The sequence below is a fragment of the Nesoenas mayeri genome, assembly GCF_963082525.1.
Source record: "Nesoenas mayeri genome assembly, chromosome: 1".
NCBI lineage: Eukaryota > Metazoa > Chordata > Aves > Columbiformes > Columbidae > Nesoenas > Nesoenas mayeri.
Genome location: NC_137541.1, coordinates 58,803,863 through 58,829,303, shown reverse-complemented (window position 1 = coordinate 58,829,303; position 25,441 = coordinate 58,803,863). Strand labels below are relative to the sequence as shown.

Here is a 25,441-nt window from a genome sequence, read left to right as displayed (position 1 = left end):
CTAACTGTGTAAAGCACTGCCTTACAAAAAAAAACCTCATGTCCAGATGTAGCTCAATTATTTTTAATAAGAACCTTGGCTTTCAGAGCAGTCCTTGAAGATTCTCAGAGACCATGGGAAGAAAAGTAGGAACTTGAACTTTAGAAATAGCATCAGATTGTATTTTTAAGGTGTGGTTAGTATATCTCATATTTTGAGGTTTGTAACAAAGTTTGGTGACTCTTTAAATAACTATGACGGAAACTGCTCTCTCAGACATAGCCAGACATTCTTGCAATCTGATTCTGTGAAAAGCTGTCTGATGTGCGAGAGTAATCAATAAGAGGTAGTTTCTGGTAAATGATAGGCTGTGTCTGCCAGTAGCTGAAGCAAGTGGCTCTACAATGAGCATCGCAGTAGAGACCAAGTCATTAAGAGAAACTTCTAAATTGGTCTTTTCAGTGATTCTGGCATTAATAAGACATTGCTGCAAGAAGCCTTTTAGGAACACACTGTTTGGTGGCTAGTGTTAAGGGCACTTGTCTTAAAGAAGATGAACCCTTTGTCCAAGACAAGGACTAGCCACTGGGGGTGTTTTTCTGCAAGACAGTAACACCACATCAGTGTTGGGACCTGATCTGGTACTTTCACGGGGGAAGGGGACTGTTGTGGCAGTGACAGAGTTTGTCCCCGTACAAATTACAGTATAAACTTACTTACTGTGACGTACCAGTTTCATGCAAATTTTCCAACTTTGCTGTTGCACAGGTGCTCAGGGGCAGGACTCCACTGCCTGCAATTAGCAGAATTTGGTCCTTTTATGATGATAAGAAGGTATTGCAATCCACAAAGTCGGAGCATTTTGATATATACATAAAGAAAAATTTTGTTTCTGGTCCAGATTCAGCCTTGGCACAGTTGCCTTTTCCTGTCCATTTTAGTATCAATTCTGGTACCAAGTGGTCTTTGAAGTACTTAAGGTTCTGTGATCTCCGTTTGACAGAGCTTTGTGCTTATTGGACCTTAACCTTTGGGGGAGATCCCCATCCAAGTACAAAGCAGGCCCAGAAGGGTGTAGCTTTGAGCCTGGCTGTGTAGTAAGTAGTCAGTCCTCAGTACTGAGTAGCTGCTCAGTCCCTAGTAGCTGTGATCAGGTGCCAGACATCTGTCTGCTCATAGCAGAAAAGTGTCTCATCAGGCTTCCAGGGCTTGCAAGGCTACTTCTTTTGAGAACAGTTGCTCACTATATTATCATCAGAAAATGGCTCCTGCTTAGGTCACTTCCTCCCACCACAAAAATGTACCTATCCCTATACATTTGGACTAGGGGAGTAGTTATAAACCTGCAGTTGAGGTCTATTCTGTTTTAAAGGCATGTTGTCTGTAGCATTTCCTTTGTGTGACAGTGTCTACGGGAGAAGCCTGTTCCAGGCAAACAGCAACTTCAGTCTACTACCTTCTTACTGCCTGTAGTCAGATTTAGACAAAGTGAAAGCAATTACTGGGAAGAAAGTGAAGCTTCACTCCTCATCATGAACTGCAGAAATGCAATTAAGGCTTCTGTACTGTTGGTTGACAACTTTATTGGTTTAAAAAAAATATATACCCTAAGTATGGAGCATGTGGAGGTCAGGACAACCACAGTTTTCTTGGAAAATAACCAGCTCTTCAACATGTTATTTAGGTATGTGTGTAAAAGAGAAGTAGCAGTGTCCGAAAATGCAACTGTAAGACTAATGCCAACTCTCATAACCAAAAAACTTATTAACACTCACTGACTTTATTGGACCTGTCCCCATTGACTTCTATGTGCTCTAGGTCAAGTTCATAGGTAACAGAAACAAATGACTAAGCATTGGCTTTCTTATAGATGTTGATCCTCAGTCTCATTCCATACCACAGAAGCGTGTAGGAATTTTGCTAATTCTTCTTTAAGTGGATCTTCAGGCTGTTACGACTTTATGGCAGAAATACAAATTTGAAACACAGAAACAAAAAAAGAACTTTGTTAGACCATTAGAGAAGTGCTGAGTCACTCCGTGTTCCCAAAGGCCTGGCTTTCTCACCTCTCCAGAACCAGAAAATGGAATATACAGGAGAATGAAGAAACACGGAGATTGGAAGCTGATATTTATAAGAAAGATTTGTAATTTCCTTTGTGTTTACACAGTATGAAACTAAATAATTTAAACAGTTGCTATCACCGCTGAATTTGGGTCCCAATACTGGAAAGATGGCTGAGTGACCAGCCTTTCTATACCATTTATGGTCAAGGTTATATCTATATGACAAAAAAATCACTTTCACCCAGAATTTTAAGATCACTATATGAGTAAAGAGTGCAAATAATATATGGTAAAGCACTTTTTACTTGTTTCCCGTCTCAACTAAAGCTTTGGCTGTTCACGCGGCGACCTAAGATGAGAAATGCCTCTTTTCTGAGGTAGGAATACGTACCGATTTGAGACATTATAGGGTAAAACTACGTATAAGGAAAAAAACTAAGTGTTAACCTTCTTTCTTCCTGCTTCCCTTTTGTGACATGTATATAAAACAGAAACTGGACCATTAACCATGTTTTGCAGAAATACTTAGCTTTGCTCACCTCCTTTCTCTCATTACACAATGCTGAATTTGTGTTGGCCGTTTCATGAGCGGTGAAGCAGCAGAAGTCAGTCCTGTTAGCTACTGAGCGCTGTGATTCTCCTCCACGAAAAGTGCCGGTTTAAAATTAAGTTCCTGTTGATTTCAGTCACATTATTGAGGGGCTTAAAGTTATGACTTCCTTAAGTGCTAAACTGTGTCAAGCACTCGGCTCCTTCTGGGACTGAACCCAGTGATTAAATGCAGGTGTACAAAAAAAACAGTGGATAGTGGCAACTTTTTTTTTTCTCCAGAGCTTCATTTATGTACCAACTCTGATGCTGTTTCTTTTTCTTTGTTTCCCTAGGTGCCACTACTGCAAATCATCATGTCATGTGTCTTCTCTGCGCATACCATATGCTTGCAAACTCCTATTCCAAGAACTGCAGTCAATGAACATCATACCTAGGCTAAAGCTAGCTAAGTACAATGAATGAAAAAGATAGAAAGAAGTACTTTACAGAAATTTAAATCCAGTATGTATGACTGGAAGATTTTTTTGAGGAGGGAACAAGAATAACTCTAAAACCTGAGTGGGTAGAAGGGAGGTGTAGGACAGTGCAAGAAATCTTTCTTACGTATCCTACCTGGTTTTAAATTGACAGTGGAGACTCTGTCAGTGGAATACACTAGGAGCAGTTCTGAAAGGCTTGATTAGTCTGAGTGAGCAGGACATGTGGGAATTGTGGAATAAGGCCATAATCCAGCAAAGCACTTGTTTCACTTCAGACAACCCCACGCTTGGTTTTGGAAAGTGATTTTCTGGACTAGGACTTGAGCTGAGCTGAATGCACATCTTGTTCATAGAGGTTAAAAATGTTCTCCAGACCAGTGGAATATGAAAGACTAATAAATGTTTTAAATAATATAACCTGAATATGTGTTGATGGTTGTAAAGCCTTCTTATTATTTCTAAACCATTTTCCTATTCCTAAAGTATTTTGTTAAAGCATTATAATTTTGTTAAGTAGTGTCAGGCTTAGAGAAATGAAACTACTTTTTCAAGAACTTGAAATCAGACATTTTGAGTGAGATTTCAATATGCAGGTGCATTTGTGTGCCAGCAATGGTGTGATTATGCAGTCAGTCTGCTTTCAGCTAAACGTGCGCAGTTTCCATGAAGTTCAAAGGAAGTAGCTGTATACACACCAAGTGTATGATACAGCTTACAGATATCCATTCAGTTCCTGCTGAGTATAGTAAATGTAATAATACACTGGCCCAAAGCCCTGAAAACACGGGTTGCAAACATTAGGTACTGGTGTATGCTGTCCTAGGACTTTAGAACTTTATTTTTTTTTTAAATATGGGCATAGTTAAACACAACAACAACACAACGAATCTTCCATTGACAGTGAAGCAGGTTTGAATGACCTAAAGGGATTTAGAAAGGGAACAGCTGAATTTTTTCATGAGATCTACGGCCTAGACCTAAAGCAGTGGATGAACTAAGAGTCACTTAGTACCCTAAACACACTTTAGCCCTTACTCAGCAAAGCATGTGGTTAACTTTTTAAGCAAAAAAGTAGTCACACTGAAGTTGAGACAAAGTATGCACATGTTGAGGTGCTTCAGAGAAAGGCAGCACTGTAGATCAGTGAGGATGCAGAACACTGCCCATGATCTGGAAGCCCGAAGATGCTCTTTGGCTCCTCATATGGCTGAACCCTGCATGCTGATCCTGACACTTCTTGAGTCACGTTGCTGCTATTTCTCTTGGCTGCTTAAGAAGCACACCTGCGTATCAGCCTGAGTAGGTTTGCTTTTTAAGCTTCCACCAAAATACTAAGACTAATAGTTTTGTGTCTGGGCTTACAAATCAAGTCTGAAGGGATAGGGTTTTTCTGGGGGGTTTTGGGTTTTTTATTGTTTTGTTTTGGTTTTGTTGTTGTTTTCTTTAAACTGAACAGATGTCAACACAGCACATTTGGATTGGAAGAGCTCATGAAGCACCTCTACCAGGATCTGAACAGCTCTGGGTTGTTTGTAAAGAGTTACAAGCAAGTGACCTACTGCTTCAAACTGGAGGAAGGAGTTAACCAAAAGCCCCAACCAAATTAACCACCTTTCCTTTGCGCCCTGAAATTGCCAGGCTGAGGCTCGGCGCACCAGCAGAGGGAGTGAGCCTCCAAGGCTACAGCCTGCTGGTGGGGGAAAGTTCTGACCTGGATTGAGGAAACTATGCTGAGGATCAAGTGTTCTTGCCAGCTAGTCTGCCCTTAAGTGGTCTCCCAGGTTAGATGATCAGAGCCAGAGGACATTAAAGACTAAGCAATGTGTAGAGTTACACCTGTGGAAATTGAAGTAGGCATAGCAGAGAAGGAGGAGAAGGAAAGGAGTGTGCTCCTGAGTAACCCTATTGAGAGAGCAGCTGTGTGTGCAACCCCTTGCAGCTAGTTTGCCGTGAGCTGATGAAAGCGTGGGGATGACGGGTTTTGTGAGAGTGAAGGAAATCTGCAGTATCTGAAGTTTAGGAGGAAAGGTGCAGCCTTAGCAATGATGGATCCAGTAGAACATAGAAACTAGACACGTCTGGCAGTGAGTGAGGGTCACCCACTCTCAAATGTTCTGGTGGTACCTACCTCAGTTTGGTTCACACATCACGGTGGTCTAACCTAAGCCTGTGCATACACCAGAGGCTTATTGAAGTGCAGATCTGAGCTGAAACTCTGTTTTTTACTTTTTGCCTCTCTTTAAGAGGCTCCCTGTGTTCCATTGTAATAGACACCTGCAAGTAGTCTCATGGCAGTGGAATAAGCATTACAAAACCAGCAGCAGAAACGGAACAAACAGCTCTGGATTCCTGGAATGTCCTAGTGGCGGTTCGAGGAAGGAATCCTACTGCAGCCAGGAAAAATTATGACGCATGGACTGCTGAGGTAACATAGATTCTCAGAACCCCAGAGCTGTCACACCGCTTTCCTCTGGTGAGCTTCATCTTTACAGCCTTTTGAATTATCCTCCTAGCCAGGTTCCCCTCCCCATTTTTATACAGGGAATGCCTTCACAAAGAGGTCTTATGTCAGCTAACGGCTGTACTGCTGTCACTGGACTGGCCCAAATCAACCCTGCCCTGACTCTGCCAAATTGCTGAAAGCGATACAGTAATCTGAACCACACTTGACAAAATCTTAAGTCTTTAGCACAAGGAGCTGTTGCTTGAAAACTGCCATAAAGTTTTTATTCCATTGCAACTTCTTTATCTCTTGTATTTAGTGTCTAGGAGAGGCTTTCTAGAAATGCTATTCAGTATCAAGGTCACTAGTGTTAGTCACAGCTGAAATGCAAAGTACAGTCCACTTTCTGAGATAAGCTGGAGGTGTGTGCTCCTGTTGGAAGAGATATCTAACTCCATATGGTATAAGTTGCCATTTACTTTGCACAGAAAGGATGAAATGCTATTAAAAGGTAAGAACCATACAGGTCTAGAATTCAGTAATCAAGTCCATTATTTCACTGCAAAACAAAGATGTTAAGTAAAAGCTACTCCTTCAAATGCCATACATGTCCAGCTCTACTGTTCTGTTGTGAGAAACAGGATGAAGACAGGGCTGAGCTGCAGAATGCTGTGGGGGAGAGCAAAGCATGGGTCTTTTAGCCAGTTCTGGAACTGTGGGCAAGATAGGTCACTTGTTCAGAGTTCAGAAAAACAGAATCACAGAATGGTTGGAGTTGGAAGGGACATCTGGGGATCATCCAGTCCAACCCACCTGCTAAATCAGGTTCACCAGAGCAGATCGCACAGGAATGTGTCCAGGTGGGTCTTGAATGTTTCCAGAGAAGGAGACTCCACAGCCTCTCTGGGCACCCTTAAAGTAAAGAAGTTTCCCCTCATGTTTAGATGGAACCTCCATCTTCAGTCTGTGCCCATTGCCCATCATCCTGTCATTGGGCACCACTGAAAGGAGTCTGGTCCCATTCTCTTGACATCCAAAACAGCCTCGCTTTGAATCACTTACATAACCCTTACAAGTTTTTTTACTTTTTTTTTAAGGTAAATGTTTCCAAACTTAGAAACTAAAAAAACAAACTATAGAGAAGAATGAAACCAGACCGGCAAATTTTGGCACTCAAAGGGAATATAATATGAAATATAGGCAGACTGAGATTTAATAATTTTAAGATGTGGAAAGTAAAGGGCTCCAACTAAGCACAATTGTTTTTGTTTGTCATGTCCATATCTCATTAAGAGTTTGCTACACATTGAAGCTTCTTTGTAAGCAAAAGAGAGCTTTCAGTTCTTTGGACTCTCTACTTGTTGCTTAAACAGGGAGGAAAATCGATGAAAAACATAGACTCATCATGATGATGATAAATTACCATGTGTCTTTTCTCAGGTTTTCTAATGTAAATAGAAAAATATCTGTGGTTTATAGCAAAATGGGAGTACGTCATAATTCAAAACATAAAAAGACTGAAGTATAATCGGTCAGTGATAACAAATGGCAAACTAATGAACAGTGCTGTGCATCTGAAAATGGGCTTGCAAGCCTTTCTCAGCGCACACCTGTAAAGCCTGATGGCAAGAATCAATGGTGTCGTGCAGCTGTAAAACCAAGCTAGAGGGGCTGAAATCGTGTCTGTACTTTGTCTCGAGGCACTTGAGGGCGAGGGTGGCCCTAACACAAGGGTGCATAAGCCCTGAACTGTCTTCCCTGTCTTGCAGCCCCTGTTTGGTGACCGCAGGAGCGGTGTGGGGAGCGCAAGCATCTCTGGTCCATGACACGAGACTGGCTCAGCACTGCCGAGAGGCCTCTTGTTCGTGCAGAGCTGAGGATTGTTTTACAGCCCATCGCCGATTCAGTGGGGCCGTGGGGCACTTGATGAATTCCCTCTGCTGAAGAGGACATGACTTGCCCAGGGCCACAGGAAGACGGTGCCAGAACTAGGATCAGGACTCCACAGTCCCCAGGTGCCAGACACGTGCTTGCCTTAAAACTAAGCACTTCATCAAACCGTAAAACCCAGCCAGATGGTGACTCTTTGCTGTTAGCTGGACCAGTGCTGGGAGGCTTAATGTGTGCGAGGCACGGTGAAGATCTGGATTCCAGTTTCTGTGCCTGAAGCTCAGAAACCCAGAAAACAGATCCATGTTTTAGACCTAAACTCTGCTAGAAACCTGAGCATGTTTGAACCCACGTTCTGATTTCGGCTCATCCTTCTCATGAGATGTTTTCATCTCAGCCTGGAACAACCAGTTTCAGTGGAGTAATTCTTTCTTTGGGAAGGGGTAGAGAGGTGCAAGAGTAAGGACTGGCTGCTCTGTCAGTCTTACTCTACCCTGTGTACATAGCCCTAGTCAGAATCTTTTCTTCCAGGCAGAGAAGACTGCATGATTGGCCAGTGGATCAGTTTTGCCTCTCAGCAATCATTTAAGAACTAATTGTTTGGACCCAGGAGACAAATCACAGAATCACAGAATGTCAGGGATTGGAAGGGACCTCAAGGATCATCTAGTCCAATCCCCCTGCTGCAGCAGGAACACCTAGATGAGGTTACACAGGAAGGCGTCCAGGCAGGTTTTGAATGTCTCCAGAGTAGGAGACTCCACAACCCCCCTGGGCAGCCTGTTCCAGTGCTCTGGCACCCTCACTGAGAAGAAGTTTCTTCTCAAATTTAAGTGGAATCTCTTGTGTTCCAGTTTGAACCCATTACCCCTTGTCCTACCATTGGATGTCACCAAATACACCCTTTCTGCCTTCCGTGCATATGAACACACATCCCAGAATGCCAGAAGTCTCAGTTGAACTTTCCAAACCTGGGTCAGAGCCAATACAGTGATTTTTTTTGCAGTTCGAGTATTTAAAAGGTGGTTTATATGGCTTTATTCCTGTTTTGAAGTCAACAACACAGTTTTCTGTTGGGTACCCCGTAAATGGACTTGGGCCTTTCTTCCATCTGAAAGACTCTTCCAAGCTTGTGAGCAGCCCATTGCTCTTGCATCTTGCTGCTGGGGAAAAAAACCTCGAACAACCCTATCTTTCTCTTAATTACAACTGCCCATTCATTTGTGTATTTCCTGGGGCAGGTACAACTGAGGTGGTTCCAACGACCACATATTTTTTCCAATAGTTCATTGTGAATGTCTTTGTCCCCTCCTCCCAGTCAGTATATAAACAGCATGTTACTTCCAAAACAAGAGCAATTCCCTGCTGCTAACTGCAGCGGAGCCTTTGTCTTTTCATTAGCATGAGTTTTGGGGAGCTACTTGACCTATGCATATGCTTTATCATTCCAGACAGTGTGTGGTAGTTACTCTCCACTCAGACTTAGCAAACAACAACACATTATAAACAGAAAAATAACTCAAAATCCAAGAAAATAAATCAGTGTGCTAGACAATAAAGTTCTATTATTTTGAGAAACTTATTTTCTAATAATGGAAATTATTTTCCCTTGAACTCCTGGTGAAATGAAAACTTAACTCTGTATTCAGGCCTCTCCCTGCCAGCCAGAGGCAGGCACCTAAGGTAATTCTTCATGCTCCAGGCAGATCAAAAGAAACTCATTATCAGTCGGTCATCTAAAAGGATATGACAGCTTCACATCCAGTTGTTCGGCAGCTTAGATGCAGTCTGGAATGGATCTTTTCTGTGTCTGTTGTCTATAATAGCTTTTAGGGCTGGCTCTTCTTCCAACACGCAGTACAAATCCTCTGGTAACTAGTACCAGCCACACACAACAAAAGCCAGCTAAATCTGGTGTAAGCTCAGAGATCGATGAGTGCTTGCCCTTTTCTCATACTCAAGTCAGCAAGAATCCCCCAGGCCGAGCGTTCTGGGCAGCAGCCCTGGGGGTAGAGGTTCTTCTGGACTTGTACAGACATCAGTGCTACCCAGAAGAGTGAATTCCCTTCCTCCATGCAGGCTGAAACTGACCAGTATGAAAAAGATGTTTTCACTGGTCCCCGTTTTGGCAACACTGGCACTGCACTGCTCCATGAACCTGCGAACTGGAGCTGAGCAAAATTCCTTCCACAAACATTAGTGAAAGAAAAAAAAAAATCATTTAAGGCTGACCTATGCTTACCTTCAACAAAACTTGGATTCAGACTTGTCTGTAGCTACAGCAAACCAGCTGCAATTCATGTTACTTTTCTTTCAAACTAAAAAGAAGGTGCCCCCTGCCCGGTGTATGTGCAATCCACCATTTGCATGCCTCAGTTGTTCTGCTCATTTTCTGCCGGATACCTGCATATGTGCCTGCCCCAGCCACTTTCTCTCAGTGCTTGTGTCAATTAAAGCCTTTTGAAGGAATCAGTGCATGTGTTTACCTAGGCAGCCTTTTGATATTCTTCTTCCAATTCCTACATCTGTCAGCATCACACTCCCCAAGCACATGCACAGAGTTGATTCCAGGAACCATCTGTCAGCTTACCCCATATCGTGTCCTTTGCCTATATGTATAGGTTCTTCACGAGTGTTAATATACGTAAAATAATTTAACATTTCCTGTTCTGATAATAAAGATAAGTGCGAAAGGGAAGCTAATACAGAAACAAGATCCTTCTCTGTTTCTTCCAAGGGATTTGCCCAGCAGAAACAGAGGAATGGAGCTGGGAAGGAGGGTGGACATAACTGTGTGTTCATTTGGAGAGGCGGAAAGCTGCTGGCTTGGGCAAGTAAGAAAATATGGAACGACTCACAGACTGCAGTCACTGCGAAAATCATGAAGTGTCACTGTGTATTTGGCTGCTGCCAGCGATCTTATAGTCTGTGCAGAGATACGCTGGATCCAAAAAGATCCCCTGGGTCACAGAACTTAGATCCATGATGTTCCAGAAAACCATTTTACATGGCTCCTTTCACAAGCTATTCACACTTGTCCCTAAAACTAATGCAGGTTCTTGTCCCTGCTAGTCTGTGAGTAAACTTCTCTGGATCTTCAGCCTAAAGTTGCCTTGGATATTCTAGCTAAATTAATGACAGCTTATACTTTTTTGTTCTTGTGCCGACAATTTTCTTTTGTTGAAAACCTCCTATTGGTGTTTACCACCAAAGTATTCATCTTAGAGTCTAGTACTGACGTTTAGAGCCTAGTAACAGCATAAGCAGCTTTTTATGGCAAGACAAGCTTCTGTGTCTGCGGCCTGTTGGCAAAATGGACAACAGAGTGGAAGACAGTGATGCAAAGGTGTTTTTGAGAGAGCTCCAGTTATCAGGGCAATAAGTTGATAAGAACTGTCATTCCTCCTGCATACCTCTGCTTTGCTAAACCATCAAAAGAAACTGGTAACCAGTTGGTCATCTAAAAGGATATGACAGCTTCACCTCCAGGTGTTGGGCAGTTTGGAGGCAGTCTGGAATGTGTCTTCTGTTCCCTTGATGACACTGCTCTTCTCTCCATGCACCAGTACAAGGTTGTATTCGTTCTTGAATAAAAGTGGTGTTCCTTTCACAATAGCAACAGAGTCCCTCTCCACTAAAAACACATCAGCTGGTGCAGTGTAGGGTTATGCTGTGTATTTTATGGCTTGTAGATGTTCTGCACAGGCATGAACCTGGAGTGAAAATTCCCAATTGTATACTCTTTGCATCCTTGCCAAGACCTCTCCTATATTCTATATAAAATCAAATCCTGGAGCCTACATTTTCAAAGAAGGCTAGTGGCTTGCAATGCTTCCAACCTGTAGCACATTAAGTAAACCTGGTTTTCATGGGAGGAGATGCTCCACACTTTTGGAAGAGTACAGTCTTTTATTAAGTGTCATGAGGGATATCCAGAAGCACAAGATGCTTTTTAAAAAGGTAGGCAAAGCAAAGTAATGATGACTGAGCTGTGGAAGTACACCAAGGAGACCAGACACACTGAGTGGGGATTAGGTGAACAGGAAGAAAACAGCATTGACATATTCCACAAGAATGTGGAAACGGGAACCAACCTGGAGAGACAGGGAGTAAGCAGATTGCAACAAGTACCTCTGGTCTAACAGCAGTGCTGGTGATGATCCTGCCCATGCATCATCACCTATAGAGAACGTACATCTTTGTGTCATGTCAAAGAAGAGCCCAAGCCTCTAGACATACAGACTGCGCTAAATCCCATCCTTCTCATCCCCCTAGGAAGAACATATCCCTGTGTTCACATGTCCTGTGTTTTTATTTTGCTCATCTCTGGGACACTGACAGCACAGAAGCAGTTCCTTGATGTTTTAAACTGGTAATGACTGGCTCTCCATACACACAGAGCACTCGCGATGGAGACCAGGGCTGTGGCTGGAAGTCATTTGGGCACCAGGTAAACAGACAGCTCCCTGTCAGCATTTCTTAATTTTTAAAGTTGGCGCTGATTTCATGATGCCTCAGAGACGAGCCTTGCTCAAGGCCAGAAACGTCTGTCCCTCGCGTTTTCATGATGCTTCTGCTTCCCCGCAGGGCATGTGCTTATCCCAAAAAGGGCAGGCAGGCCCCAAGGGTCCCTTACCCCATGGACGCCCCTCAGGACTCACACCACTCCACGGTAAAACCTTAGGGGGAAAAGAAAAACAAAAATAAAAGGAGGAGGAGGGAGCGGGGAACAACCCTGTTTTGGCGTTGGTGATCAAAACCAGCTTCACTCACACCCCGCGGCCTCCACGGGCGTTTGGTGGTGGGGCAGCGCCTGTCCCCCCGACTGACAGAGCAGGAGTGCCGGTCTGGCACGGCTGGGGGCCGGTGTCAGGGCGTCCCGCTGCGGGGCAGGTGGCCGGGCAGGCCCGAGCAGCCGCGGGCGGAGAAGGCCGGGGCGGGGGGGAGCGGACCTCGGGCGGTGGCCGCGGCAGCAGGAGCCGCGGGCCGCGCCGTCGAGGGAACGCTCGGCGGCCACAGGGCCGGCCGTGCCCACCCCGTCGGGCGCCCGGTGCGTTGCCGTTTGGAGCAGAGCCAGCCCGGCAGCACACGGGTGATGGAAGAAAGCGAGGGGTGGTTCTTCCCCAGTGGCAAAGCCACGGCAGTGGGGGGAAAGCACAGCCCTTGCTATGGGTTGCGGTTGTTTTCTGGTGGGATGGGGGGTAGCGGGAGGAGAGTATCAGCGTCCCCGGGCCTTGCTTCCCCCTCTCCGGGCACATCCCCACCGCGGGCAGAGCGGGCAGATCGGGTTCCCTGACGCGCTCTCAAGCGCTATTCAGTTGCTGCCGGCTCGGTTTTCGCACTGTCTCACCCCGGTATGATTTTTACCCGCCTACTCTTTAGGCACCCTGGGTTCTCCGCGCTAAAAGTCGGCCTGAGGGGCTGGGGGGGAGTTGCACCGGCCGCTCCCGGCTGCCCACCCGGCCCCGTCCCGCAGGGCCGGGCTGCGCGGGGCGGTGAGCACCGCCGGTTCTCCCGCTGCCGGCCCGCCCGGGGATGCGGAGGCACGGCGGAGCGCTGGGTTTCTTCCGTAGCAACCTCGCCGCTTGTTTTGCTGTGTGGGGTTGGTGGTTGGGGTTTTTTTCTTCCTTTTTTTTTTTTTTTCTTCTTTTCCGAAGGGGAGAGGGAAGGGGGGTAGTCTGGGTGTTGGGAGGGGAAAGGGGGAGAAGAGTGGAAAACGTTGGCTCTGTCCATGGTCAAAGTAATTCAGCTATAATCCCCCTTTCTCTTCCTCTCCTGGAGCTCTATTCATATTCTAATCACAGCTTTTCCTTCCCTAAACCAGCCACTTTTATCAGAGCCCTAGCTTTGCACTTTTACTTCCACTTCCAGCACACACAACCGCATGCAGAATAAGCAACTTTTTCCAGCCTCCGTCCTGCCCCCTGCTCCCCCCTCAACGTGCTAACTCAAAAAGAGATCCTCGCATCCTCGGGCTAAAGCTGGAAGCGAACACGAGTTTAAAAACGCACCCGTTTGTTTCTTCGTTTCTCTTGTCCACCGGGATCCACCCCCTCCCTTCTTTCCCCACGGTCCCACGGAAAGCTCTCCGGGACAGCCGCTCTCCACTGGCAGAAAGGCCAGTGGCAGGGCGGCCCCCACCCCGCCTTGCCCTCGCCCCCCGGGGCCGCGGGGAGACGCACGGGGAGTCTCTGCCATAGATCTGCAACTCCAGCACCGCTCGCCGAGACGCTGGCAACTTCTCTCTCCCCTCACTCCCGCCTCTTCCTTTACCCACACACATCGTTCTTTTTTTTTTTTTTTTTTTTTCCCCAATAAGCTATGCTTACAAGATATTTGGGAAGCTGTGTAGCTTCCAACGCCATGTGCCCGCGAAGGATCCCAACCCAGAGCCCACCGGGAGGAGGAGGAGGAGGAGGAGGAGGGGAGTTCGGCGGCGCTGCACGCACACCCGGCTGCCCCAAAGAGCACAACCCCAAACCTAGTGCCCGTTTGAAGATCTAAGCCAATTTTGATCTCGGACTGTAATGAGCCAAGGACCTTGGGTGGGGGCTGGGGGAGGGAAGGGAGGAGTGGAAAGGCCGCTGGAACTTTAAATAAGAAAAACGTTTCTAATGCTCTAATAGAAGAGGGAAGTCGAAGTGTTGGGATTGCGTAGATCTAAGGCCCCCCTTTTTGGAGGAAAGCTTTTCTTATTCAAAACAGCATCACAATGGGCTTCACATTGAGCCTTGCCACATCCCCATCTGAGTAGCAGCCATTCATCAGGCTGGCTGGCCTATCAATGACATTTCTCCCATCAGGGCTTCTATAAAATGATGCTTTTTCCCATGAAACATCCGCAAACATTTTGACGGGTCTGGCTTTGCCCTGCTGGATTACGGAGTGTCCCTCTCTCCCGCGCTACACCCTCCCCCCCCCCGCCCAAACTATCTGCCTCTATCCTCCCTCCCCACCCCCTCGCCACCACCCTGCTCCCTCTCTCCCCCGAGCATCTCTGAGATAGGGGCTCTCCACACCCCGGGACCTTGGGGCTCCCGTCCCGTCCATGGGAAGAGCATGCATTGCGGGTTGCTGGAGGAACCCGATATGGACTCCACAGGTAAGTCCCCCCCGCAGGCAGCGGGCTCCTCTCGCACTCCAGGGAGGACTTTTCAACTTGACCGTGGCGGCGGGGGCAGCTCGGGAGGCAGCGGGGGGATGTCGTCCGCCTTACGAGCTTCGCAGGCAGATGAGCCGGGCGTGAGCGGAGGAGCGGGGTGCGGGGGGTGCAGTGGCCACGGAGATCAGGGGGAGCTCTCGCCCCTGGACTGGAGCCCTGAGGTTGCACTTGCATATACGGTGGAGCAGAAAGTGGGGTTTATTTCCTTTTCTTCTTTTTATTATTATTTTTTTTCCCTTTCTTTTCTCCTCCATAGGCCGGCAAACTTTTCTCCTGCCCCCTTTTAGTTGTAAGCGCTCGCTTAGGTTTGAGCGGAGCCTTTCAGAATGGCGAGGAAAAGAGGTTTATTAGGGAAGATGGTTGTTGGGGTTAGAGCGAGCCCAATATCGAGGTCATCTTGTCCCGCAGGCAGAGCCAGGGCTGGGCTGCTTTGGAGGGGATGGAGTTCGGTGAAGGACAGGGTGGCTCTCTCCCCCGCACCCTCAAACGATGACTTGGACAGTCCGGTAACCGGATGGGAGAAGGGCGGCTGCAGTCCGCGGGCAGGAGGAGAGGGGGACGGACCCGCGGAGGGGGCCACTCGCCCGAGGGCCATAGCCCGCGCCCGGCCACCTGACGGCCGCCTCTGTCGCCCGGCTCGGCCCGGGGAGCCGCGGCAGGGGGACGCGGGGCGATGGCTCTCCCGGGGGCAAGGCCCAGGCCTAGGTCTTTCCACGGCGGCTGTCAGCCGGCAGCCTCCCGAAACGGCGGCCCCTTCTTTCCCGCCGGCCATGCCCGTGAGCCCCGGCCACAGTCTCCACCGGTTTCCACCGGCGGCAACGCCAGGCTCTGTCTCGAGAGCGGCCCCAGCCTGCCCGCATGCAGCGAAGGGCAGGCAGCCACCACAATAACCTTTGCGGTTTTAATTCATTTTATTAGCAACGGAAAACACTCCCCGCCTTCCCTCCCTCCCATCCTGCCCAGGCGTTTCCCAGGCGGACAGCTCGCAGGTTGGGCAGGGCACGGCCCGGGGACGGACGGCTCCCCGGCTCCTGACCTGCCCTGTCCCCTCCTGCAGCCGCTGTGCCGGCTGCGATCGCCGTGCCCGGCTGTGACGGTCGGCACGGCAGGGAGGTGGCCGGGGAGCGGAGAACCGGGCTGCCCCAGCCTCGCCCGAGCCAGCAGCTGAATCGGGTCCCCCCCGCGCCTCCCCGACGGCCACGGCGGGACGCGTCCCGACGCTGCCCCGCGGCGCCCGCAGCTCCATCTCGGTTCCTCCGGGGCCGCCCGGCGCCCCGCAGGTGTAGCTGTTGCGGGTGGGGACGGGGCAAGGGGCGGCGGAGCAGGGCAGCCCCGGCCCCGGAGCCTCTTTGCTCCCCGCCGCCTCGAACCCAGCGAGGGCTTTCCCACCCCTCTTCCCCAAAGCGGCCCAGAGGGCATTTTGTAAAATTTAAATATTGATCAAAAAAACCCAAACAAAACAACAAGAGAGAAGGGGCGGAGGCTGCCCGGCCCTGTTAGGCTGCTCCTGCCGTGGTCCCGGCGCGGGGGCTCGGCGAACCAGGCGGGCTCGGCCCCTCGCTGGCCACCGGCGACACCAGCCGGGTTTGGGCCACTTTTCCTGCCGGGGCCCCGAGACAAAACCCGGGGGGTTGTTACGGGGAGCAAGTGTTCGGCGGGGAAGGAATCGTTGTGTTCATGTCAGAGCGTGTGCAGGAGTTACTAGGGTGTAAAAGAAAGTTGTCCTTCTGTTCAGCGGCACTGCCGAGGCGGAGTTGAGGGCACTGCTGGCAACTTCTCGTTGTCGGGAGTAACGGGTCTTTAGAGAAAGAAAAACAAAGCAAAAGAAAAACAAAGCAAAAGAAAACAAAACAACAAACCAAACACAAAAAAGCCTCGGGTTTTCTATCTGTGCATTCAAAATGGTCCATCCTCACGCTGAGCCCCCCTAATATTCGTTCCTGAAATTCAGTATGTTTATAATAAATGGCAGCATGATTGATTAAGATAATATTAATCAGAAAACACTTTAGTCTTGCTAAACAGATGGCAGGAAAAGTGGAGCTTTGCAGTTGTCTCATTCAGACACCTTAACCTCCTTTTCAGAGGACTTAATCCAATTAGCTTTTCTCCCGAGTTTCAGTTGTTATGTAAAGATCCTTTTGCATTGTGGAGAAATATGGCTTCATTGAAAAAAATCAGTCATGTTTTAATTTCTCCTTAACATTTTTTTTCCTAAAGCGGCAGGATGAAAAAAAAAAAAAAAAAAAAAAAAAAAGAAAAAAGATCAGATCAGCCACGGCTCTAATTTTAAGGCAGGGAAATGGTTCGGTTCTTTCCCCTTCCCCCAGCAGTACCATATGCTTTCATCCCTGTTTAACTCATTCCCTAACCCGAGCAGTCACCCACAGGGGCTGTCACCAAACCTAAACCGATTTCTGGCCGTCTAGGGGCACGGAAACCCGCACCCCAGCTGCTCCCCGTCCAGTGCAGGGCACCGGGGCCCGGGCTGGACGGGGCCCGCGGGGCAGCGGCAGCGCGGCCGCAGCAGCGCCCGACCCCGACGGCCCGGCCCGGGCACGGCGCGGCGGTCCCGGCCCCGGCAGCGCTGGCGGGGCTGCCTTCGCGGTTCTCCCGCTGCCTGGCGGGGCCTGGGAGCGGGACATCCACGAGGGGGGGGAAACAGACCCTTCTGGGGTGATTTGCAGCATCTTTTCCCTCACCGCCGTTAACTCGGTAAGGCACCTGCCCACACCCCGCCCAGGCGTAGTTTCTAAAGCCCGTGATTCCCCCGTGCCGGGCCGGGAGCCGGCGAGCACTGAGGGAAGTCTGCAGCCCCTACTCGCTCGCCCGCCCTTTCGCTGTGGGGCACAAAGGGGTCGCCCCAGGGGGGCCCTGTCTGGCTTTTGGGGCTTGCAGGAGTGCGCCTGCCGCCTGCCCTGCGCTGGGCTCAGCTCTCACCCCACACCCTCACCAGACCCCGACACCTCCGTGTCCACTGCCTCCCGGGAGCAGCCGGGCTGGGGACCGCTGCACGGGCACCCCATCACCTCCACCAGCAGAGCCCACCGGCGGCCGAGGGAAGGCGGCGGTGGGGTGTGTGCTCGGGGCCGGCACCCGGGGAGCCCCGGAGGGCGGCTTGGGCGGGGGACTTCGTGGGAGATCCCGAGTATTAATAAGAGGTTTCCACGGCCGCAGCCCCCTCTAGTGACACCGGCACGGTGCTGGCGGGGGTGCGCTCCCGGGGGCGGGACGTGGCGGCCCCGGCAGTACCGCGGTTTGACACCCGGCACACGGAAAGCGCCTTCGCTCCGGTGCTCGGTCCCCCTCTCGCCGCCCCGGCGGAACTTTTCCCACGCAGGACCCCCACCGGGGTGCCACCGTGTGTGGGGACGCGCGGCGGCGTGGATTTCCCGGGGGGCTGCCACCCTCCCTTCCCCCGTGGCACCGCTGGGAAAGCTCCCGGCCGCACCGCTCCAGGGAGCAGGAGCCGAGAGGAAAGGAGGCACTTTCTTGGAGTGCAACTTTTCTGCATGACCCAATAAATATCCCTGGTTATTTCGATGTTGGTGCCAGGCAAAAAGCTGCGCTGGTTTCAAAGTGTTAGATGGGTGAGATTCTTGGGACGTGAAGCTGGGATTTAGGAGCTGATCCAAACCCCATTAAAATCAACAGAAAGCCTTTCAGTGCTGTCAAAGAAGTTGGGATTAGGCCCTTAAAGCAGTCTGTGTGAACCGGGAAAAGCAGGTTCCAGTGCCTGAGAGGAATATGTGGTGGTGTGGTCAGATTTCAGCCTATATTCTTATCAATATATAGGTGTAGCGGCAGTGGTGAGTGACCTTTTCTATGAGCTTGAAAAGGGTCTAGTGTATAAGCACTGGTTGAAGATAATCAATGATTTTCATACCCCAGTTCAATTACTGAAAATCGCGAATATTGATAATAAATACTTGAGTTGTGACATTTCAGGACATTCATGTAATGCCAAAGCATGCGATCCTTGATTTTTTTCAACCAAACGAGTGGTTGATTTTCCTGTTGAAAACTATTTGCTTTGCTTCTTGCAACACCGTTTACTAACAGATAAAGAGGAACTTGATATTGGCTTTTTTTCTTACTTTCTTTGAGTACTTTTCATACTCAAGCAAAAAAAGTGATTTATTTTTGTTTCAATAAATTAAAAGGAGTTCTTTACTGTTCCAGTATTTGTGTTTATAAAGGCTACTACCTGCTGAGCAGTTAATAAAGTGATTCTTTTGAATCCTAAATTTGATATGATATGGACACACAAAAGAAATACTACTGGTCCTTTATATAACAGAACCTGACTATTTGTCTTAAGTAATTTCATAACTTACGGGATTTCACATGTGAAAGAAATAGAACAAAAAAATATCAACAAAAAATGTTTTCTTTCCTGTTGGCTGCAGAGTTCCTGCAGACAGTATTTGTGCAGTAGGGCCCGATCCTTGGCAGCTCCTTCTGCCTTCAGCAGCAGTGGAACTGGGATCTATGTGCAAGTCCCAGCACTGAAGGAGGTCGTCATTTCTGAGGGTATTTTTTTTCCGAAGTTTGTAAAATCTGTGGGTTTTTTTTAGTGGTTTGTCAGATGGTCAAAATTGCCTTGGACTAATAAGTTCACCTTCTAAGTCTGACTCAGAGGAAAGAATGATTTTATGATTTGTTGGTCTGCTCAGGAATTAATTCTAACATACTTAGGGAGGGGGAACTCGAGTGCTTTTCACTGCTCTGCAATCTGTTATTTACCTACAATAAAGAAAAGGTCTTTAAAAGGCTGAAATGAAACAAAGAACTAAACCAAGCTTTTGCATAACAATAGCCAAAAAACTATAGGATACTATTTCATTTATTTAAGTTACAGTTTAGGGTTTACAGTCCTCAAGGTTTTATTTGGGTAAAACCCTCATTAAAGAAGGGACTTGGGATTCGGACAAGTCCAGCTTTTGTCTGCGAGACTGTAAAGAAACCTGTAGCCTCAGCTGGTCTATCGCAGCTGCACCTTTACTGCAGTAAACATCTATTGAGCAGAAGATCTTCTTTAAATTAGAAGGGACCATTTTGTGCTAGGATACATGTGATACTGTTAGAGTTGTCCCACAGAAAGTCACCGATACAGTACCCTGCATCCATCAGTGTCATTGGCTTGTTTGCTTTTAGAAAATAAGGCTGGTTTTCAGCCACCGATGCAGTGAGTGTGCAGGCAAGAAGATTAGCATGGCTGTAAAATCTGCGGCATCTCCCAATGCAAACACCTTTGCATTTTTCCAGCTTATTTTGCAAGTGGTTTCCAAGTTAGCACAGCCAAAAGGAGGAGCCTCCCCTGGGATGCTATTTCTATACATAGGATTTCACCATAGCAAAATAAAGATGAAATCGTGGGATCACTGAAATCCACACAGTGATGAAACTTTAGTACCTCTTCAGATGAAGACTTTTGAAGAGGTGGCCTTAAACACAGCCAGGGCTTGATGGTTCATGACAATGCCATTAGAGCAGCAGTGGGCCGTCATGTAACTAATACAAATATAAGGTCAGTCCTTTGGCGATACTTGATGTGACATTTGAGTCCAAATAATTAGCTGACAATTCCGTGAGCACTGAGGTTTGCGGATTTTTTGAGTTCACCCACTTGTCTGTTTCCCTGCATCTGTGTCGGATTTTCTATTTGTTTCATTGTGTCTGAAAATGAATACCCTGTACGATCCAACCTTACTGGAGCCCAGCGCCCCGGCGGCCGAGGGGATTTGGTCACTAACATTCTAGTTAGGAAGATGGATAGCATAAAGGATATTTGATGGCTGAGCGAGCCTATAGATAAGTGTAGGAAGGAAGAGTATGTGGTGATGATTAAGCCACTGGAGGCCTGCGTAGGTTTTTTATGATGTCTGTAGTAAAAACATGTTTACACACATCTTTCGTGTCTTATACAATTACACATGTTGAAGAGTTTCTGTAAGTATTTAAAACTGCAATACAGTTTGAGGTTAGAGATGGGTCCTGATCCTGGCATGTCTGCTCTTCAGGGAGACACCTGTTGAAGTTCTTGTGTGTGTCCCTGAGAGGGCAGGTGCCCGGGGTTAACTTGTCATCACCCCTCCCAGCAATGGGAATGGTTAATAACTTAATTGCATCTATTTTACATGCATAACTAGCAGTCTTGGCCTGTCTTCATTTGCATTTATTTTCTCCCAGGAGATCTGCCACAAGAGCAGTTTATTAAACATAAAATACTAGCCTGTGTTAAAAATGGTGCTTGAAGTTAGGGGTTGAGTCGTTCTGGTTTGCTGCAAGAGCTGTGGTTTTGTGGTTTCATTCTCTGTATGTAAGTCTTCAGTTAAATATTTTTGGCCCAATCTTCTCTTTCTGATAAACTTGAAATTAGGAAAAGCAGAGAGGCTTAAATAAGAGCTTTGTCTCTCACTGCATCCAGTAAGGAAAAAAAAAGCTCATTTGCAGCTTAAATTGCTTCAAAACTGAAACACAGGGCTCAGCACCGTCTCAGTTGGTTCACTTCAGCTACAGTTAACCGCTTGATTTTCAATTATAGGTAAGTGAACTTGATTTCTCGAAGATGGAATTTGTTACAGGAACCAAGGAGTCAATTCACAGCTATGAGTGATGGCTTTACAATAAATTACCAGCTTATCCTGAGCATTTTTTGTGCAGGATCCCAAATATTATGGTGGTGGGAAACAATACATTTTTAGATAGCTGGAACATTCTCTGAATAAGTGATTCCCTGAAACTTACAGCTCTCGGAATCAGAGGTATTAATTTCAGAGCAGCAGGCTGGGGACATATGCTGGGGTTTCATTGGTTTTCTAGGCTTGCCATGGTCTGATGCTGCGGTTGTCGCTCTGAAGAAACTCCCTGCTGGAGCTTTGTGTGCTCATGAACCCCATGGCACAGGCTCAAACACTTAGAAACACAAAATCCTTTTCTTTAGGGGTTTTGATTTGCTTGCTGAGATTGTATCTAGAAAAAGGGAGATTTGCCTGGAAGTAAGGACTGCAAGTTTAGCGTGTTAGAAATTATTGTGCTTTTTTATTTTTATTATTTTTTTAAGAACACTGTCACTAGAAATAGAACTACTTGTTGTTGCTCACCTTTCCTTTCCTCTCTTTTTAAACTTTCACTGCTTAGAATAATACTATCAGGCTATCCTGTTTTCTTCAATGCAGCCGTTTTACTGGTTTATTTACTTGGTGCAAGACCCACAGATACATTAAGTCAGATAGAACTTGTTATATGAAAAATGTCTTGCATGCAAATGTAAGTTTGCAAATGAGACCCCTAAGTCAACAAAACAGTGTGATTACCGTTTTTTTTTCCTGTACTGCGCATGAGCTTTCTGCCCTTGTATATATCTATTAATTCAGATGTGGCTGTGCTAGATTTCTAAAGCAATAACATACCAGAAACGCAGTGGCAAGGGGAATTTAAAAGCAGTCAAAAAAGCCAAATGTAGGCCTAAATACAGATACAAATGCAATGGTAGGAGGGTTAATGTACTACTTTTTTTTTTTTCCTAGAACCCTATTACTTGCTAAGTGACCCCAGAAGTGCAGATCTACCTCAGCTGCAGCTGAGGAAGGGGCAGCATGAAGGGGGAGCCCTATTCATCAGTGGGGTCTCGTGAGATGTCAGCTAGTGCTGGGGGGAACCACCTGTGTTCCAGAGCTAGGTCCCCCATGGTGTCAGCAATGCATACCTCATTCAAAAGGTCCCACAAAATATCCTTTCCACAATGCATAGTACTTTCCAGCACCCTGTAAGGAAGGTGCAACCTGCTGCAAAAGGCTGAAAGCTACCGTGTGTCAGAGGGCTAGCAGGAAAGGCTGTGTGTTTTGCTAATATTCTAGAATCTTGCAGAAACAGGTCACTTATTGAATAAAATTTGTGGATAATTGTAGGAAGTAGATTCAATCCTGTCCTTCAAAGCTGGGGGAGGGTGGAATCTTCAACAATCTGACTTGTGTGGTTCTCACCTCATCTGATATTTGGTTTAACCCAGAGCATGTGGCAGGAGGTCCTAGTTAAGGAAATGAGTATTTAATGCTGTTAGGTTCTGCAATGTAGCTTGCAGGCACCCTGCTCTTAGCTGTTGCTATCTTCAACGCTTAGAGAAAAGTAAAATCCTTCCTGTCCCTCTACTCCCTACAAAACTTGAGCAACACAGGGAAACAGAAATTCCTGCCTGGTCCTTAAGGTGATAGCGACATGATGGATGCTGTAAAAAAGGTGGTGCAAGCAAATGTGGCAGTGGAGTCCCTCTCCACAAGTGCTACATGTCAGGGCATGGCAGTAGCATGCTGTTCTGTCACGAGATGTCCCTGTTCCTATGATGCATGTTCCCCAGGTATGTTTGCTTATGCACTGGGTAGAGGGAATGGGTTTCTCTGCATCTCCTCAGCCACCCCTCAGCACAGCCCTGCAGCTCCAGGTCTCTGCATGCCAGACCTGGCTGAGCAGAGGGTCAGAGATTTGCTGGTTGACATGCTGGAGAGGGGCCATGCCCAGTGCTGTGTGTGAGATGGAGATCCCACTGGGGACAGATGTGGTAGGAGAGCCAGACCAGGAATTCTCATGCTGAGCATGACAGGTCTGCAATGCATGCTTCGAGTCTGCAAAAGCCTGCTTCTTCTGGGCCTCTCAGAGTCAAGGGTGGAAATGGGTTATATTTTAGTTATCAAGGAAAATTTGGCCTTATGAGAGGCTGTGTGCAAATAGCACATTTGCTAGTGGTGTGCTGTGTTTGCACACCAGCCTGTGGCTCAGCTGGGTGTTCTGGGTGCTCACTGTGTTACACCATACGGCACTAACTTGAAGGAGGAGCGCTTAAGAGACCTCTAAGGTCCACGGCAGAGCAAGGCAGCTCCCAGGTGAGATTTACCCTGTGCCTTGTGCAGGCTGAGAGCAGGACACCCAGCAGGACACTCTGCTTCTCTGCAAACTGTGCCCTGTCCTTCCTTCATCCCAAGTGGTGGCAAGAACAGATCTTGTTGGTTGGAGTGACTGGCTGCCACAGGTTTCCCAACATTGGTGCTCGCATTCCTCTCTCAAACACAGAATCATGGGGACAATACTGATGTGGGGCTCCCTCTAACGCAAATATTTTAATTTTTTTTAAATGAGTTGAGGTAGGGACAGCGAATGGCCTCCACTGGAATGAGATGAGGAGGGCTGCATTTAGAGACTGGTTTAATCACACGGATGGAGCAGCGTGTTCACCTCTTCTCCTTGCTGGGTCATTTCCACTTTGAGCTCTGCAAACAGACTGTCTATTGAGCAGTCAGTGTTCAGTGCTGAATATTCAATACCAGACTCTTGTTTTGGTAAGTCTTAGGCAAAAAAAGAAAAGGAGGAAAGAAGACTTCTCTTTTTTCTCATGTTCCCTCCCTGAGTTTGCTTTGCATATTGTTCAGAGGAGACTGGGGGCTTCTCAGAAAAGCCAGGCTCCTAGTTTTAAAAGCACCGGTCTAGTTTCATAGTACTTTCTAAGTGATGGGAAGAGACAGTGCGAAGGGACTAAATTCATACACGGTTTATGAATCTGTAAGTCTATGCACAGCAGGACTGAGTGAAGACTTCACAACAAGCACATTTAGGCTGTAAACTTAGTAGCATGAAAAGCTTGCTCTATATACACAAATAAGTTCTGAGAGGTACCAGTCTTTGTGGGAGTATGCTATGATGATTTATTAATGTATTCTCTGCTAGTTTTGGTATGCAGATATTCTCTGGGTGTGTTTTGAGAGCTGAAAGAAATCTGTTTCTGTCTAGTTAGTGCCATATTTGTTCACAAAAATGGTTGTGAGTAATGTAATGGCTGCATCCTTTGACAGTAGTGAGCAAGTGCTAGGTTTGGAATAGATGTGCATAAAGTGAGGAAAAGTGGCCACATTTGAGTAAATACAGCATGACTTTCCTTTGATTCACGCTCTTCTTCAGTCAAGTGATTGTCTCTTTCCTGCTGCTGTGATTACCTTCTGACACCTGAGTTTTCTTTGCACATGTGTCTGTATGTCTTTTTCTCTTGTTCTTTCAGTCTGCCTGACTGGATGCTGTTTCTGATTAGAAATATTTACTGTAGTCTTATTCATTCAGGAGCTAACGTATTTTCTTCTGAATTTTTTAAGAAACTGTCCTCTCTGTAGTTACTCTTTGCTTCTATACATTATTTTTGACCATGACCTTTCCTTTTTCCTTTTTAACCTCCTTTCCAACAACCAGCCTTCTTCCTCTTGTCTCTCCTCCCTGAGCCCCACAGCCTGTTCAGCCACATTACTCCAGCCTTGTGCACTGGTGAAGTGGAGCTGAATTAAGGATTTGAGGGTCCCATGTCTTCTCATCCACACTGTTGAGCACCCAGGAATGTTTTACCCAAGAGCTCGTGAGCAGGGATTGCTGTAGGGTAGGAGTATAAGGTGTTGTGATAGGTACCCACAAAACAAAGGCCCTCCTCCTATGAGCTCTCTAGTATGCCTCACATTAATTCTGTTGAATAAGAAGTTAATGAAATCTGGGCTAAAAAGGGCACCAAGAGACTGGCCTTTATTCTGGGGGAGAATAGGACTGGCAATAATCAAGGGCCACGTTTGCCTTTTCTTGGAAGGACACATTGCAGCTAAATTTGAGACAACAATAACATTTATATTGCTTCATGCAGCATATCTTGAAGGACTGAGGATCTATAAGACATCATGTTGTAGTATACTTTGCTATATGCAGAGGTGGTGCTTGGAAAGCGTGTGATATGACTGTCTTGCTGATGGAAAGGTTGGCTGTATGTTGCACAACCATGTAAGTTAAGTGCCCTTGGAGAGGTGAATTGGTCAGATACTGGTGTCACTAGTTTAAATGATCTCAG

General features: G+C 47.2%; 2 protein-coding genes across 4 annotated transcripts in view; both read left to right on the top strand.

Moving 5' to 3' along the window:
• Positions 1-3,507, top strand: part of POLR3B (RNA polymerase III subunit B) — a gene marked incomplete at its 5' end in the record, with an annotated part of 81,934 nt that extends 78,427 nt beyond the window's left edge. For all 3 annotated transcript variants that reach the window (XM_080352590.1, XM_080352589.1, XM_080352588.1), the window contains one exon: positions 2,930-3,507. In XM_080352590.1, coding sequence (XP_080208716.1) covers positions 2,930-3,059 — 130 coding nt within the window. In that variant the 3' untranslated portion in view covers positions 3,060-3,507. The remainder of the gene's footprint in view (positions 1-2,929) is intronic.
• A 10,961-nt stretch (positions 3,508-14,468) lies between these two features.
• RFX4 (regulatory factor X4) overlaps positions 14,469-25,441 on the top strand; it is a gene marked incomplete at both ends in the record, with an annotated part of 92,318 nt that continues 81,345 nt past the window's right edge. The window contains one exon of the mRNA XM_080349205.1: positions 14,469-14,511. Coding sequence (XP_080205331.1) covers positions 14,469-14,511 — 43 coding nt within the window. The remainder of the gene's footprint in view (positions 14,512-25,441) is intronic.